Source organism: Nicotiana tomentosiformis, chromosome 4 (genome assembly GCF_000390325.3).
Source record: "Nicotiana tomentosiformis chromosome 4, ASM39032v3, whole genome shotgun sequence".
NCBI classification, from domain to species: Eukaryota; Viridiplantae; Streptophyta; class Magnoliopsida; order Solanales; family Solanaceae; genus Nicotiana; species Nicotiana tomentosiformis.
Window position 1 is genome coordinate 5,100,096 of NC_090815.1, and position 18,319 is coordinate 5,118,414.

At 36.3% G+C, this 18,319-nt stretch overlaps 1 protein-coding gene and 1 long non-coding RNA gene across 2 annotated transcripts; one reads left to right on the plus strand and one right to left on the minus strand.

Annotated features, from left to right (window-relative positions):
- Nucleotides 1-958: 958 nt before the first annotated feature.
- On the minus strand, nt 959-11,699 carry LOC104119501 (uncharacterized). Its single transcript, XM_009631022.4, has 10 exons — nt 11,259-11,699; nt 6,557-6,654; nt 6,432-6,477; nt 5,155-5,237; nt 4,965-5,029; nt 3,980-4,041; nt 2,788-2,847; nt 2,550-2,582; nt 1,343-1,408; nt 959-1,266 (listed from the first exon to the last, which is right to left on the minus strand). Exons 1-10 carry the CDS (start codon nt 11,649-11,651, stop codon nt 1,222-1,224), a joined length of 951 nt encoding a protein of 316 aa, XP_009629317.1. The 5' UTR covers nt 11,652-11,699; the 3' UTR covers nt 959-1,221.
- Nucleotides 11,700-13,626: 1,927 nt separating this feature from the next.
- LOC104119502 (uncharacterized) lies at nt 13,627-18,026 on the plus strand. Its single transcript, XR_691468.4, has 3 exons — nt 13,627-14,006; nt 16,114-16,219; nt 17,573-18,026. It is a non-coding gene; the product is annotated as an uncharacterized lncRNA (long non-coding RNA).
- Nucleotides 18,027-18,319: the final 293 nt, after the last annotated feature.

An 18,319-nucleotide genomic window follows, 5' to 3' on the forward strand; every position in this document is an offset into this window, starting at 1 on the left:
ATCTTGCAATTTTTCCAATCTCACTTGAAAATGGGAAGGTTGCTAGTGTTTAGTTGCAAAATATGTTGAAAAAAAGACATCCAAATATGTTGTAAAAATTATATCAAACACAACTTCATCTTCAATTCAAATTTTAGTCAAATTTCAAATTTGAAAAAAAAATTTGGAATTCATGTCCAAACGCCTACTAAGTGTTTAAACCCACCCACATTCCCCTATTCTTTTTCCTTCCTAGCAAACAATGTACATACTTTCAGTTTTGAAGAGTTAACCCAAATAATTTCGTACACCCAATCGCTTGAACTAAAAGTAGCCGTGAGATGTATGATATATGTATAAGCCATATTATTGTGTATAACCGTATATAATTAATATATAATCTATATATAACAGCTAGGAAAAAATAGCGAATCTGGCCTTCTATTTGTGTAAAGATCCCAAAGGTCAATTTTGAATCTCAAACCTTCCCCTTTTTGGAAAGAAAAAAAGTCATCCTTGAACATCTCCTTTATGTTGATGCTTATAATGATTTGGTTTGGAATTTAAGTTTATCTCTGTAGTTTGTCATTTGCTGGTTTTTTGAATGTTATTTGAATTCTTTTAAGCACAGTACAGTTTGTCACTCGACTGCTTATTGCAACGGCTTTAGAATATTGAAGAAACAACAGCATGTTTGCAATGCAGACTTTTTTTCATTACAGATCTTATACAAACTCTGTATAAGTGCAGTTACAAACTTTAGTAATGATATAATGATACCCTCAACGGCTAGATTTGTTGATTTGGACAATTGAACGGAACCAGACCATTCAACTTGCCATTTGCACTCTCCCACGGTGCGATAGTAGGAAGCTCTATTAGCGAATGCAATTTCCCACCCGATAAGACTGATTAACTATGTATTATCCCTTCAATAAAAGGAGAACTAATCGAGAATATTCTCGTGGCAAAAATCATCTCAGCAGAGCAATTATAATGCATCATAAATAATGCACAAAGCGCACAGTAATATACTCTGCAAAAATTGCTCCAATATGATACTTCTCTTGGTAAAGGAGAGCACCAGAGCAAGTATAAATTTTCACAAAAGAACAGAAGGCATCAAGGGACATAATAGGCCATCTAACAGATTAAAGATCTAGACATTTACTATACACAAATCAAAAAAAATACCAAGATAATTTGCAAAATCTCAAAACCTAAAGAAATATAGAAAGCTGATCATCTTTCCCCCAACAATGATTCAAGAAGAGCAGCCTCTTCTTCCTGCAAAATCAGAGATTGAATTAGAGCATTTCAGTAGTTGAAAATTTATATACTAACTAAAGTATAATGTACATACCACTAAGGCATTAAATTCAGTCTCCTCATCTATGGCGCTGATGATGGCTGGGTCTTCCAAGAGTTCCTGTTGCAGGAAAGTGCACAGATGCTGTAACATACACCCTAACTTTGAAAAATCAAGCTAAGAGAAAAGTGCACGAACAAGAAACAATGGCAGCAATTAGCTAACAGAAATAAGCTGTACCAAGAAACAAGGGTTGTTTATATGCGCTCATATGCAGCAAAAGCATGAGTTGAATGTTTGACATGCAACTTTTACCACCATAGTGGCATAGTGTTCTGCCAAAGTCCTCCAACTATCTGCCAAACTGATCAGGTGCAATAAAGCCGTGACTGTTGAATTCATATTTCTGCTGTTAAACATTTTGCTTCATGGCACGTTCTTTCAGTAGAACATGTGCCTTGTGCTACACCAAATGCACCTAGTACTTTAGGAATTGATTCCCCCCCCCCCCCCCACCACCACCACACACACACACACCTCTCCCTCTCTCTCCCTGTCTTCCCGTTAACTTTCTTTCACCTTCCTTTTGGCACTGCATAACTTTGACATGCATCTACGAGTGACATACTGCAGTTTCCTAAGTTGAAGATGGAGGTGAGTTCTTGGAAACTCAAGGTTCACCTTACAACTTCAGCAGAAATAGATTACTAATCCAAAATCAGTAGACTCTCAAAACTAGGGCCATCGGAAAATACAGCTTTTGCTTATCATGAAGGATAAAGAAAGTGAGGACTTCCTTGCTCCCCACATATCTTTAGCAAAGAGACTCCCAAAGGAGGCAGGTTGACAATAGCGTTGTTCGAAAAGGGAACATAAAATATACCTCGCCACCTTGATATACCTTGACCCCATTTAGCAACTTAAGATATGACAAACCTTTTTCCCGAGTGAGCAAAAAGATGACTCTTTCCAAAGAGAAATCACAATTCTTGAACAAACTCTATAGTAACAGAAACCCAAGAAACTTTCTGATATAAAATCCTCTAAAAGAAAGAAGCGTTTAGATTAATAGATATGGTTAATCTTTTTATGGTATTTCTGTGAGGAACTAAGGGGGCTCGTTGTGTGTGATGAAGTTCAATAAGTGATAACATAAAACAACTCATATATGTATCTGTACTTAGCAAGAAAACAAAATTTGTAGCAACAAATTGCTATTGAAAATATATTAACAGGCCATGAAGGGAATTTCAATGCTTACATCGTCAGCAATCTGCAATAGACCATCTTTGCCCTGCAATAACAGGTTACACAAAGGAATTTTCATAAAATTATTAGAACAAGGTGAAATAAAATGCAAATTAAAAAAAATAAAAAACAAGTGGAAATAACAGAAGATGAAACCAGCAAAGCATACTGGCAATAGCAAAAGATGAATAAGCTTTTAGAATGAGATGAAAACCAGAGCTTCTATATACAAATGAGAGATGACTCTTTACCTTCACTGCAACAAAGAGAAGTGGGTCCGAAGGTGTATAAATCATATAGTGGGAACCATCCTGTGGAGAGGAAATCAATATCAAGATATGTGAGATGACATTTGGCAACGAACTGCTTAATATGAGGCACACAAAGACAGTTTTGGGGCTGTTTCAGGAATTTATTAAAAATCATGAACAGTGATAATAAAGATAAGAACTAACTTGGAGGAAAGAAGCTTGAACATGGAAATCTTACCAGCAGAAAGTTTTCAGAATTTCCATTGTAAAATGAATATTAACAACATAGATAATTTTACTCCAATGCGTGTTAAAATGGAGAGAGTACCATAAGGATAAGGGATACTATTTTGACAGAGATGACGAAACTGATAGCCATTCTTAGATATAAATGCATTACACTAGTAAAGAGCCAGGTAAATTAACCAGTCATTGGCGTTACCTATTATTAGTAGCCATGAAGATATCACATAGTGTCATTTACAGGAATTACTATAGTGAAAGAAAATAGGAACAGAGAACCAAGTTTCACTCTATCACACATTATTTCCAAGACTAAGTTCAAGCACACAATATTTCCCAAAACACAAAATCAAACTGCATTCCAATCTTTAACGCCCCTTAACACGGTTTTATAAAAAAGAAAAAAAAAATCTGTCAACTGATAAATTATTAGAACTAATAGATTGAGTTGAAAATTTCCATTATCAATTTGAACGAAAGAGTAAATTCAAAAACTTGAAGGTTCTTATGCAATCAGTTAATAGAGGAATCAAATTGAAGATACCATATAGCAAAGGGATAAAAACGGGCTTTTACCAACAATCAACAACAACAACAACAATAACCCAGTATAATCCCACTAGTGGGGTCTGGGGAGGGTAGTGTGTAAGCGGACCTTACCCCCACCCTGGGGTAGAGAGGCTGTTTCCGATAGACCCCCAGCTCCCTCCCTCCAAGAACTACCCACCTTGCTCTTGGGGTGACTCGAACTCACAACCTCTTGGTTGGAAGTGGAGGGTGCTCACCACTAGAGCAACCCACGCTTTTACCAACAATCAAGACAGATAAAAGGAGCAGTAGTTGTCCACAAGTTGAAGTGCATAAGTTACACCAAGAGAATACATTATTTTTCAATTATTATCCCAGCTTGATAATGATCATTTAACACGATGAACAGATGATAATTTACCATGTGGAAGCATGTGACTTCTATGCCTTCACTTGGCAAGCCATCTACATCATCACCATCATCTGAAAAAGTGCAACAACCTTTAGAAACAAATGAATTCTGTTGGATATTATCCAGAAAAGAGATATGAACTACAAAAGAGACATTACGGTCATAAGCAAACAACCTTCATTCTAAATAACATACAATGAACTATGACCCATCATGACAGATCCAGACAAGAATATAAAAGAATTGATAAGGTGAAAGTCCATAGTCAATGACTTGAAAACCAAAAATCCATGGGGATAAGGCATTAGCTCGCGTTGCATGGACTCTTCTTTTAAGGATCGAAGTCACAAGTTTAAACCCCTACTTCCTTCCACACCATCTACCACCCCGAAAAGAACTGGGAAAACGCCCAAATCAGCAGGGGGAGAAAAAAAGACAGGCCACAAAGAACTCAAGCCTTGGACTATGGTCCTTTGAAATCTGAAGACCTGAGTTTCAGCTGTAAGTAAATCCATAGTTCCCCACATTTGGTCGATTCTGCATCACATCCTGAAATAGATTATTGTGCCACCTAGACAACATCTAATAAACTATCTCAAGAAACACCTATAGAGTATTGTTGATCCAAGATAGACGGTAAAATCCTTCACTAGATCTTAAAAGGCAAAAGGCAAAACTTCATAAGTGACAAGAAATTATTATGTTATTGCAAGCATCTCGTCTTGTATAAGAACAAGGAAAACATAAATCCTCGTCTAAGTTAGACTATAAAGCCTATTTACAAAGTGATACCAAATCAAAGGAGGATATAATGACCTAAGTTCTAAACCAACAAGGAAACTAATAGAAAGTAAAGCTAATGAATCAGATCTAAATTTTGAAAATCACTTATTTTGGACCAGATTTGAAAGGCTAAAACAACATTAAGATGGATCGGAGGTAGTAACAATATTGACTGCAGTAAGATGCAGCTTTATAAAGACGCAAACATTGCCTGTTCTGAATTCAAATATGTCGTCCTCTGTGTAGCAAAATCCTCCTCGTGCTGTGTAACAAAATCTGATAGAGAATAGCTAGGCATCATCAGAACATATAAAAATGAAATCAGATTTTGATACATGCAAGGAAGAAGATAACTGAAATGGAGAACAACCATATTAAAATCGAAGGTCTAGAGATTGTACCCACTGTACACCAGATGCATGTGTATCTTGGCTAGAGCATAGGCTGCAGTCGGTAGGATAGCTTCAACTTCTTCATCGCTTACCTACAAACAGGCATATAAATTAATAATATATTGCGATATGATCTATAATATGTAAAAACTATTTGTGCCCTTTTTTCTCTTTTATAATTTCTAACAAGTGGGTGCATGAAGGAACAAAAGCAGGTCAAATTTCCTAATATGAAAAATTTAAAGGTGACTCTGTTACTTAGAAAAGCATTATTCATACTAGTAATTACTAGTATCATGCAACAGAATAGAGGGTACATAGAAGACGCAAGAATAAGAGGACACTGACAATGGTCTACCGCTCTTCCTTGCTTCATATAAGTTAATTGGTTACAGTATGCATTTTCCAAATGTCAATGACTGACAGAAAATAATAGGGTTTCAAATTAATCTGCGCTCATCCCAACACCTTAGTAGTGAAAAGCTAAGTTGCTCGGACACGGGTGCGGGTGTCCGACACGGGTGCAGATCTAGAGGTCGGATCCTTCGAGATGTAAATTATAAGATTCGGGGATTCGGATCCTAGTACGGATACAGTTGCAGGATCCGGCTAAAAATAATTCAAAAATATAAAAATATCTCTAAATTATGAGAAATTTTGTGGAATACTTACGTATAGCTTGTAAAGTGTGGATTACTTTTTTATTCTCAAGTTGTAGATAAGTAAATGATTGATTTCCTAGATAAGGTATGCTATTTTCTTCAAATTTACCCTAGTTTTAGTTATGATTTCGGGAATCAAATTGTATCTCGTCTCGAATTTTTCCGTCTGTCGTGGTCAAAGTACCCAAAATTGTTTGACTAGTTCCGGTACGGATCCCATACCCACACCCATACTAGTGTCGTGTCGACACGGGTGCGCCACCTAATCTGTCATGTCGGAGCAACTTAGGTGAAAAGAACATGGGGGGGGGGGGGGGACCACTCCTTACTAGGGAGAAGAACAAAAAAGAAAAGGAGGGAGAGAGAGAGAAGAGGGGGGCCAAATGAACACTATCAACAACCTGTAAAATTACAAGACAACCCAAAATTTTACAACAGGATACTCAAGCAAGCAATTCCTGAATTCTCAAACGGAAGGAAGCATGTAAGGTGAAAAAGTAATATATCTTAAATCCATTTGAACACTGATCATTGGTTAAGAAAGAGAAATGAGATAGACAATCAAGACTCTCTCTGGCAAGTTTCCACAAACATAACAGAAAATCAAGTTTAGTTCAGACATACAGCAGACCACCCCTCGACATTTGTGCTCTTTAAAATCTGAACAGGCCTGCAGAGACAAATACATCTATTTAATGTACCGCCAGAAAAGGAAAAGATATCAAATGATAACTACAAACTTCACTTACATATCAACAGGGCAGAGTAGTAAACATTCATCTTCTCGTGTACTTCTAAAAACCCTCCTGATGACGCATTCCAGTGGGAAATTGTTGGTAGAATCAACCTGTTGCTGAGCCCTTTAGATAACTAAGTTGGCAGAGATAAAAGAGAACGAAAACTACAAAAGAAAATACACAAGTACTTGAATTAATTTAGAAGTGACTGACAAGTTGCTCATACAAGTCAAATTTAAGGAGATGATTTTGCACCTATGAAACGTCAACTAAGGTAGTTGCACACATGAAATCTGATTAAGAGGTAACGGAGACGTTGTTATGTGTCTGCAAAATCGCTTTAAATTTTCGGGAAATTAAAAACCAATCACTGCTATACATGCATTTTCTCCTCCCTTTTGTGAGAAGCTACTATATCCTATAAGAAACTGAACCTGGACCTCAGAAGAGATGAGCTGTTTTAGATGTAATACTGTCCCATATGATATTCCGGCACACTAAAGTTGGGAAAATCGCTAGAGCATGTCACGCTAAAGTTTCGGTAAATTGAAAATGACCTGGACAACTCTCTTACTTTTTTTACTTCAAAAGAAAAAAGAAAAGGAAGCAAGAGAAAAAAGAAAGGATGATCTTTTTGCTCTCTTTCATCAGTTTTTCTCCCTGAATGAACTCTTGCATTCCTCATATTGACATAGAGTGTCAAAGGTATGTACTAGAGCAACTTCATGTTGAGTTTTCTCCAGATTCAAGGTGTATTATATTCCTTTTTCAGTTTAATTGAAGACTCCAAGGCCACTACAATGACTTTACTTGATTGTTATCCAGAAATTGCCCTTAACTTGTTAGATCAATAAAATATGGGTTTTTTTAGAATAGATCAATTAAATATGTTTTCCTACCCACCTTATGAAGTTTAAATAAAAAGGTATCCGAATATTCAACTTGCAGAAAGGAATTTTGCAACATGAAAAGCGACGACTATGGAAAGTTAAATGATATAACAATGGTAAGAATTCTCAAACTTAGGCTCATGGATACGTTGCATTGTTGAGATTTATTCTTCCCTTTTTGTTCTTTGGCGAAGGAAAAATTGTCCAGTGTGCATTTGACATTCCAAATTTCCAATGGACGTGAGAATGAAAAATGAATATATTAGTCGACATCTGTCAAGTTTCTGAAGGAGGAGCGTGCCTTGAATGTTTATTTTTAGCTGCAAGTTCTCTAAGTTCCTAATATTCTGCTTTTCTACGAGACAAAATCTATTTCAAGATCACATTTTTAGTTCGCTCTAATGTGTTCCTTTTTTTCTCTAAATTATGTGTAATAAATCACTATTCACTTCTCCTTTTTCTCAAATAAGAATGTGTAATACATCACTTATTGAAAACGCCAGAATGCTAATCTCGGGATCCCAAAATTTATAAGTAAAACAGATGTGGGAAACAGAACTGACAAAGAATTCCACAAATTCCCTATGCTGGCATTTTCCCGGGCGAGACCCTCGCGACGCAGCATAAGCTCTTGGTGATGGACGTCAGTATCATGATGAAGAGGAAGAAGAGGGTTGCACGAGGACGACCGAGGATCAGGTGGGGAGCCTTGACTAAGGATAAAGCCCAGGAGTTGAAAGAGAGGTTATCGGTTGTGGGAGCCGGGAGGAGTAGTGGGGACGCGAGCGATATGTGGTCGACGACAGCAGATTGTATAAGGGAGGCGGCGAAAGAGGTGTTGGGAGTCTCGAAGAGTTACTCTGGCGGGCACAAAGGCGAATGAAGTGGTCCAAGGTAAAATGGAAGAGAAAAAGGCGGCATACCTGAAGTTAGTAGGGAGCACATGCGAGGAAGAGAGGGGAACGAACAGACAGAGGTATAAAGTAGGTAGGAAGGAGGCGAAGCTGGCAGTCACGGAGGCTAAGACTGCGGCTTTTGGTCGCCTATACAAGGAACTAGGGGCCAAAGGCGGGGAGAAAAAGTTATTCCGGCTACCGAAGGCGAGAGAGAGGGAGGCTCGAGATCTAGACCAAGTGAGGTGCATCAAAGACGAGGAAGGTAGAGTATTGATGGGAGAGGCCCAGATTAAGCGGAGATGACAGACTTTCTTTCATAAACTTCTGAATGAAGAAGGGGATCGGGATATTGTGCTAGCCGAGTTGGGGCATTCCGAGAGTCACCAAGACTTTGGGTATTGTAGGCGCATCAAGGTTGAGGAGATCGTGGGGGCTATGCGTAAAATGAGCAGGGGCAGAGCTACCGGGCCTGACGAGATTCCGCTAGAATTTTGGAGGTGTGTGGGTAGAGCAGGTTTGAGTGGCTGACTGGGCTATTTAATGTTATTTTCAGGACGAAGAGGATGCCGGATAAGTGGAGGTGGAGTACGGTGGTTCCGTTGTACAAGAACAAAGGTGAAATCCAGAGTTGCAACAATTATAAGGATATCAAATTACTGAGTCATACCATGAAAGTTTGGGAAAGGGTGGTAGAAGTCAAGGTGAGGAGGACGGTGTCTATATCTGACAACCAGTTCGAGTTCATGCTAGGGCGTTCTACTATGGAAGCTATCCACCTTATTAGGAGGTTGGTGGAACAGTACAGGGACAGGAAGAAGGATTTGCACATGGTGTTTATTGATCTGGAGAAAGCGTATGACAAGGTTCCTAAAAAGGTTCTTTGGAGATGTCTAGAGGCTAAAGGTGTGTCGGTTCCTTACATTAGGATGATTAAGGACATGTATGATGGAGATAAGACTCGGGTTAGGACAGTGGCAGGCGATTCTGAACATTTTTCGGTTGATATGGGGTTACACCAAGGATCTGCGCTCAACCCACTCGTATTTGCCCTGGTGATGGACGCACTGACACACCTTATTCGAGGGGAGATGCCATGGTGTATGTTATTCGCTAACGACATAGTTTTGATAGACGAGACGCGAAGCGGCGTTAACTAGAGGCTGGAGGTTTGGAGACAGGCCCTTGAGTCTAAGGGTTTCAAGTTGAGCAGGACTAAGACGGAATATTTTGAGTGTAAGTTCAGTGCCGAGCCGAGGGAAGCGGGCATGGACGTGCGGTTTGGATCGCAAGTCATTCCCAAGAGAGGCAATTTCAAGTACCTTGAGTCGGTTATCCAGGGGAGAGGGAGATCGACGAGGATGTCACACACCGTATAGGGGTGGGGTGGATGAAATGGAGGTTAGCATCTGGAGTCCTATGTGACAAGAAAGTGCCACCGCTACTTAAAGGTAAGTTTTGTAGAGCGTTGGTTAGACCGGCCATGTTGTATGGGGCTGAGCGTTGACCAGTTAAGAACTCACATATCCAGAAGATGAGAGTAACAGAAATGAGGATGTGAGGTGGATGTGCGGGCACACTAGGATGGATAAGATTAAGAATGAAGATATTCGGGAGAAGGTGGGTGTGGCTCCCATGGATGACAAGATGCGGAAAGCGAGGCTCAGATGGTTCAGGCATGTATAGAGGAGGAACTCAGATGCCCCCGGTAAGGAGGTGCGAGCGGTTGGCTTTGGTGGGTACGAGGTGAGGTAGAGGGCGGCCTAAGAAGTATTGGGGAGAGGTGAGATATGGCGAGGCTTCAGATCTCCGAGGACATGACCCTCGATAGGAAGCTGTGGAGGTCGAGCATTAAGATTGTAGGTTAGGAGGTAGTTGAGCATATTTCTAACTCGTACCAGTGTGAGGCTAGTCTGATAGAATTTTGTCTTAGACTGCTAGTGGTCAATGTTGTGTTCACACTACTCTTCCGTTTTCATAGTGTCGGGCCTTATTTACTAGTTATTGTTTGTTTTTCATCTATTTACTGGTTCTTGTGATATTATTATTTCTATGATTTTTGTTGATGGTATTGATATATTGTCTCTTTTCGTCTTCTTGAGCCGGGGATCTATCGGAAACAGCCTCTCTACCACCTCGGGGTAGAGGTAAGGTCTGCGTACATACTACCCTCCCCAGACCCCACTTGTAGGACTTTACTGGGTCGTTGTTGTTGTTGTCCCTATGCTGACATTTACAGGCAGAATTGTCCTTCTTGTATTAAATACTGTATCAAGTACTTCGGCCATTTGCAAACATATTTAAGTTATTTACACAAACAATGTAAATCCTTACAGTAGCATTGCAATTCAACCTGCTTGAGCCCCAGGGCTTTGGTCTAGTGGTAAGAGCGCATTGATGTGTGTTAAGCGCACATCAGGTGTCCGAACCTTGCTACGGCTACAGATAAAAGACTGGTATTTAAGTGGAGAAGGCTCTATTATCCACCTGAGTTTCAAACCGTTCTCCACTAGCTGGGATTTCTCGATTCATCAAAAGAATTCAACCTGCTCCACCAGGTTATCCTTCCTCTTTTGCTCCCTCCCTTTCAATTTATGTGGCACACTTTTCTTAGTAGTTCATTCCAAGAAAATAACACATCTCTATATTTGAAAACAATTCTTTTCATTTTACTCATTTTAGCCTTATAGCGACATAAATGTTACGACCCCAAAAAGCTTTTATGTTTAAGGTGAGTCAAACTAACTCATATGAATTGAAACGGAGATAGTAATAGTTACCGACCCATGTTAGTGAAATTCGATTTTAAATGACCTAATTTTGTAAACACAGTTTTTTTTACTGTTAATACATAAAACTTAAACTCTACAGTATAGCACTATAGCAGCTTAGCATACATATACAAAAATATTAGCAGTAAAAAAGACTCACTATCGTAGCAATACGCTTATTGGAAGCCATGAGAACTCTACCCTGCTCATCTAAAACAAATCCAGCTGGCGGTTTAGGTAGCGGCAAAGGAACGTAACGCTCTGCTTCTTTATCTTCAACTTCAACATCCACTTCACCTTCGAAATTTGAAACATTTTTCTTTTTCTTTTTGGTATTATTTGGAGATGTACGTTGTTTTTTCACTGGCCCCGTTTGTTGCTTTGCTGCGGAGCAAAATAATGTGTGTGTATTTTTTCTGTTGAAGTAAGAAGTTGGAATTGGGAAAAGAGGAGGAGTTTGGGGATTGAAAGATGAGGAATTTGGGAAAATTGCAGAGAAATTTGAAGGAGAAGAAGTAGAAGAAGATGGAGTGCATACAAAGAGGGAAGCCATTGCTTTGTGTGTGTGTGTTTGTTCTTAGACAGATGATAACACTGGAGAAGATATTTTATTACCAAAAGTTTGGAGGTCTAAGGGAATTGGAAATTAAATGGTCAGATTTGCCCTTGAAATTAACACTCACTTTTGGTCTATAGTATTATTCCATTGTTCCACTTTAGCGGCTAGCCAATTTTTGGACCGTTAATTAAAAAATAGTCAGTATTTGTAAAGTATTATTATTTTGTTGAAACACAGAAAGTTTTATCATAATATGCGGGATTATGGAGCTCCTGCGTATAAAATTACAGCATATTATGTTGGAACTCCAGCACTTCCAGCATAATATGTTAGATTATGGAGCTTCTGTATATACATTTCCCGCATATTATGTTGGAACTCTAACACATTACGCTAAAAGCTCGTATGTAAAAAATTCAAACTTCGTCATATTATGCTATAATATTTCTAGATTTTTAAGGATGTTTTTGTTTAGATTTTATTTTTATATGAAAAATAGCTAAATTTTGATTATTTTTAAAATTGTTGCTATTTTTCAATTACCAGTTGTAAATATTGCTATTTTTTTATTTTTTTTTTCCTCACTTTAATGCATAAACACTTATGGGTCGTTTGGTATGCTAATAAGCAAAAATAATTACCGGATGAAAATTTAGTACCGTCTTATTTCCTATTTGGTTACTATTTCTGGGATAAGTTATCTCATGATTAAAAATATTATTGGATAGCTCGTACCTGTCAAATGATGGAATAGCAATCCCATGATAAGTTATCCCAGGATATAAAGCACTAAAATTGACAATCTCAAGATTAATACAACATACCAAATAATCAATAAGAAATAATACGAGAATAACTAATTTTTGTATAATTAGTCCCAGTACAAAACTTGTCTTCAAACCAAATTACCCCTTAATTTTTCGCACTCTTGCTACGAGTAAACGATCCTCTTCGGATAAGTAGTCACATCCAAGAATAGTTATAATATCATGAAATTCTCTGTAACGTTATAAAATTTGCTTAACTTTTAAAGTGTTTCGTAATGTTCGTGACCAACGATTTGAGGTTGAAACATATTTCACGCTGAATCTAAAGGATCTACTGCTGAATAAATATCTTTAATAGTCAATCCTCTAGATATGATAGTAGCATCTAAATATGCAAATGTCATAGCATAAGCCACTCTACCAAATAGCACCGATACTTAGGATTCTGCTTAATTCATTTCAAGTTAATGCTCATTAATTTAGTAAAACAAATACGAAGAGCAAGAGTATAAATTGACGAGAAAAGGTATCGAATAGCAGTGAGCAACTTCAAATAATAAAAGTTCGAATTTGCTATTTTCCCCTTGATATAATTAATGTAAATATATACGTTTTCAGTGTGCCATAATTTGGTACAATTATTAATGCATAACAATCCAACTGTTTCTAATCTAAATACAACAATCTCATGACCTATTAATAATTATCTGATTAAACTCGATTTGTAAAAAGAAAAAACTCGAATATTGTTGTATTGAGAAACTAAACGGGTGATTTGAGAAAGTGATTTTCATTTTTAGTACTACCATCTTTCTAGGGAAAAAAGAATTTCTAAAAATGAACCAATCTACGAAGAAAGAATAAAGAGATATCAAAATGAGAAAATGAACTCTATAGCCGCTCTAAAAATAATAGTCAAAATTTTTATATTTTTGTATATATATATATATTTTGTATGTTATATACAAAATTTATACAAATTTGATATACTATTTTAACTACTGAATATAAATAATTTTTGACGCGGGCTAAAAGTGATAACACCCCGATCGAAATCCCGTTATCCATACTTTATCGGATTAACTAAAGTCCCTCATTTTTCTATGGCACAGAAATTGCTAAAGAATATTCTCTTTTTTTTTTTATCAACAATATATATATATATATATTTTTGTTTTCTATTATATAGAAAAGCTAAAGTGGTCGACAGCCACCTGATTTATTCTCTATTTTGCATTTTCGTCTCTCTCAAATTCGCTTACATTCTTCCTCTAGAATATTCTAAGCTCAGAGTCTCCCATGGCCCCATCTAGCTTTCTTCTTCGTTGTCTTCTTTTACAGAGGTAATGATTACCTCTCTACTATTTACTTTTATTATTATAGAAGATCATTGGAGTTCAAGGATGTGTATTTCTAGCTCAGTTAGTGGGTGACTACTGCTCCAGTTAAACTTGGGGAAAGAAACAGGGAGATCATTTTTCTGACAATATGAGATTTCCAAATTGGGTAGGAGGAAAATGTTTTTCATGCAAGTTAGTGAATTCAAGAGCTAGATATCTCAAAAAAGAGGATACATTCACGGGTATCTTAGATTCAATCTTCACTTTTATAATTTTGGCTTTCTATATATGAATTCCAATCATTTCGCAATTTCGTTGAGAGTACCTGATTATAAATTGGTTATTTTACCATGTGTCTTTTTCCAATTTGTGGTTATGACAGTGAAGCTAACTTCCTATAGGTTCTTTTATTGATAAATCAAAGGAGTATGGCTTCAATTTTGTTTGCTTTATCTTTTGAGAAATTCAATAACTCCATATCAACTGTATCGAGCGATATTTTTCATTCAAATTTCATTAACAAAAGAATTCAAAAAAGATTGTCTCATAAATCTTGTTTCACCAATATTTCTTTAGTATATATTCTTAAATGGTTTGATACCATATATGCCCATCATTCCAATATATATCATTTTGCACAGTTGGTTAAACAATTTGGTTCACTGGAGTTGAATCATCCTAAAGCAATAATATTAGATTTGGCTTCTTGTTTGGATAAACTATTAGATATTGATTATTAATATAATGATATCAAAAAGTAGTATAGTGTAGATGGTGAATGCATCGCTCAATTGTATTCTCATGTCCGTCATATTGGTAAATATCAGTTTCAAAGTGCAAACAGACAATTTCAGTTAAATGTTGAAGTTTCGATTACTTTATGTAAGATATACCTTTTCTGTAGTAGCATAAAGAGGGGTGACAAAAGGTCATCCCTTATTTCCTACATTTTCTTAGCTGAAAGGCTGGAGAATTTATAATTGTTTTCCTCTTTGCTTCACGGTTCATGTCTCCAAACATTAGATAATGGTATATTTGTTATAAATTACTAACTTTTACTATAGGTGAATGTTACTCAAAACGGTTCTTATTTTGCTAAATAAATAAATAGATATTGAAGCCCCACGAGTTACTCCTAAGGGTTCGATTACTTTGTCTTTTACCTGATCCATTTCAATTGTGTTAGAAAATTTTATGATAGATAGGGCTTTTTGTAAGGCACTCTACTTACTACTTATTTCTGTGTATGCTAAAAAAGGTAATTCCAATTTGTGTGACTTCTATATTGTTAAGGCTGAGTATGTGGTTGTGGGCAGTCTTAGGGATACATAAAATTTATAAAGAATGAAAAGAAGTAGAGGGGCAGAGGATCGGGTCTATGGTTGGGGAGAAGAGAGGCCTGACAACCAAGGGCAACATTTACCTTAAAAAGACTAAACCTAATGCTAAAAGTTTTCAAACAATCATGCAGCCTTGGCCTATTTTGCAAATAAAACTTTCAATCGCTTAATAATGTGATGTATACTTAATTCAAGATCAGCATACATGTATTGTGGTACTTGGAGCAAACAGTCAGGAACTTGACCGGCAAGACAAATTAAAGCGAGCTGGCAAGACCAATTAAAGCAAAATGGCAAGATCAACTAGAGCAAGTTTCCTGTGAACTGTTAGAGTCTTGCATTTCTTTCCTCCTATAAGAAAATTTATTATACTTCAAATGATCTAAGAGAAGTAGAGTAGTGAGACACTTGATGCAAAATTTATGATTGTACATGGTTCATGTGCTGAGTTCATTACCCTAGCTTGTGAAAATACAAACTGCCTTACAGAAATAGATTTTTAGATATTCTAATTAGTTAATGTTAGTTGCTTCATATTCAGTTTGTTGCTGCATCTTCATATATAGTTTTCTGCTCACAAAAGCAATAGGAAAATTTTAAAAGTAAAATAAAAGACTATTTCTTTGACTTAACTAATATTTATAATGATTGCACAATTCTAGCCACTTGATCATATGCATGCGGGGGAATACAAACTATTAAGTTAGTTGTTTGAGACAGGGAGTTGAAATAGAGATGACTTCTCATACGAAATTAATCAAACTTAAGGTCTAGTCCTTCTTAGCAAACCGTAAGATATTGATAAGTTTAAATCGAAATGGTAGATACAATATTGAATAAAAAAAAAAATTTGTATTTGCAAAACCTTATACTTATTCTTATCCAACACTCTATCAAAAGATATTATGATATAAAAGACAAGCCCTTCACACTTTTTTTTTCGCGATGTTGTGGAGTTGCGAATAATTTTCACATTTTTGGAGTCGTCAAGTACAAACTTCTAATGCAGGTTGCAGATGCTTCAGAATACGACTGCTGCACATTTTCAGATTTTCACCCTTGTGGATCCTTGAAACACGGACTTTAGTGGCTATATTCAAGATATGAGATGTAAGGTTAGATTTTTTTTTCTTTTGCTTCAAGAGCTTCATAAGTTACTCATGGCACTCCTCTGGAGTTATACAATTACTATTATTGTTTTCCTTACTTTTCGTCTCTCTGTTTTTTATCCCCTTTTTATGCTCAACCTCCAAAGCTAATGTTGTAAGGTTTGATGGTCATGCAGGTGTAATGCTATTTCCTTTTAAGAAAATGATTATTTCTTAGCAATGAGTATTCTGCAATGAATGAAACTTTTGATTATCATTCTTTTAGCAACATAAAGCAAGTTGTGTGATCAAAATTATAAGTGATATGTTTTGCTTGTGTGGTGATACTATAAGATTGCAGCTCAAGATGGTGTTAAACTTTTTGACTTGTGGGAACTTCAGATATTTTCTTTCTTATTATGAGAATATACCAACTATAGCCAACGATTCTATTTTATAAATAAGTTAAAATATGTTCGAATATCATTGACAGTTTTTTAGGGTCCATTTCCCTTTTTCTATTCTGGTAGCATTCTGACATAACAGCAAATTTCAAAGACAATACAAAGTGTATTGATAAAACATTCCTTGGGAAGGAAGCTAAACAAAAAATCAAACTGGTTTTAATATGTTCACATGTTTTATTCTCTTATTTTTATGGTTAGTTGATTAGTCATACATAGCTTAAGGGGCTATTTAAGCTTGGTCAATGATGAATTAAGCATGACTGTGTGAACTTCAAAAAATTGGCAATTTTAACAGAAAATTCTGAGATTAATGAACTTTTCACTATTTTGTGTGTCTGGATCTATCTTAATAAGAATGGATTGGTGAATCCATCTATTTTTTAGATATTAAACTTGGAAATTTTGAGGAAGACAAAACTATTTATCTATCCTATCGTTTTTTTTTCTTGATTTGCGTTATTATTAGTAGGAATTTTTCTGTTGATCTCCTTGTTCTTAATCTTAGAAATAGAGGTATTAATTGTTTTAGGTTAGTCTGATCAAAGAATAGTTACCAAGTTGCACTATATTTAGCACCATAATTGGCATAAATTCCTTCTTTTACTGTCTACTTGAGCTAAACACTGAGTATATAGATGCTTCACATTGTTTCCTCTTAGCTTTCTGGTCTCACTGTCGAGTATCTTTTGTTCTATGGGTGTTGTTTTATTATTAACTTCATTTAAGTTTTAGGAGATATATAACTATAATGTAGCTTGAACTAGCTAAAAATAATTATACCGACTAATCTAGTTTTCTCTCTATCTTATGAACAATATTTTAAAGAGTACTAAACTTTGGGTACTAAACAAGAGCGTAAGTTGTATCTCCAAGTTTGGTTTATAAGTATTGTAATGGTTTCTTTTCTTATCAGAGACTATTGGCGCATCTGAAACCTTAACTTGGAGAATGAAGAGAAAAGTCCCTTCAACATTAACCCATTGGAGTGGACTGAACTTACTAACTCAAGCAAACCTCCAACATGTTGGTGAAAATGTATGCCTAAGATGCTATATGTGCCTAGAGGAAGCTGAATTCATCATTCAGTGAAGTAAATAGATCAGCACTGAGCAGTTGGTGCATGTACCATTGCTTGTATATTGTTTGTGCATGTTTCAAAGATTATTCAAATACAAATGGTGGTACCTGCCCCTGGTACTGTAAAAGAAGTTATTATTAGCTTAGATGGGCGAGAAAGTAAAAAACATCTCAGAGTTGTATGTAATACAATTTCAACCTGTAATTTTTATGTAGTTTGGAATGACAAGTAGATGTATCAAAAATGAGAAACTTCGGTCCACACGCTTTGAATACAGTTTGTTTGTGTTTGGTGGCTGTCTGAATCAAAATGAAAGATGTACAAATAATAGATTCCTTAAACCCTCTTACTTCTATTTGTACCCCCTCTATATCCAATAAAATTATGCTTCTTTACAATAGGATGTCGAATTTATCTATCAAAAGAATTATTTTGTAGCGAACAGAGCAAAAAGTTAGGGATATTGGGCCCGTGCTGAGCACAGGCGTGCCTCATCTAATATATATATATTAACTAGCTACTTGGTTGTTTGTTACAACAGAAGCATTCGGAGAGGTCTCAACCTCCACAAAAACAGTGTAG

Coding starts and splice junctions, on each gene's coding strand:
- LOC104119501 (XM_009631022.4), bottom strand. CDS start 11,651: ATGGCTTCCCTCTTTGTATGCACTCCATCTTCTTCTACTTCTTCTCCT. Junction 5,238..6,431: donor ATGTCGAGGGGTGGTCTGCT/GTATGTCTGAAC, acceptor GCCTGTTTGTAG/GTAAGCGATGAAGAAGTTGA. Junction 2,848..3,979: donor AAGTCACATGCTTCCACATG/GTAAATTATCAT, acceptor TCCTCTCCACAG/GATGGTTCCCACTATATGAT.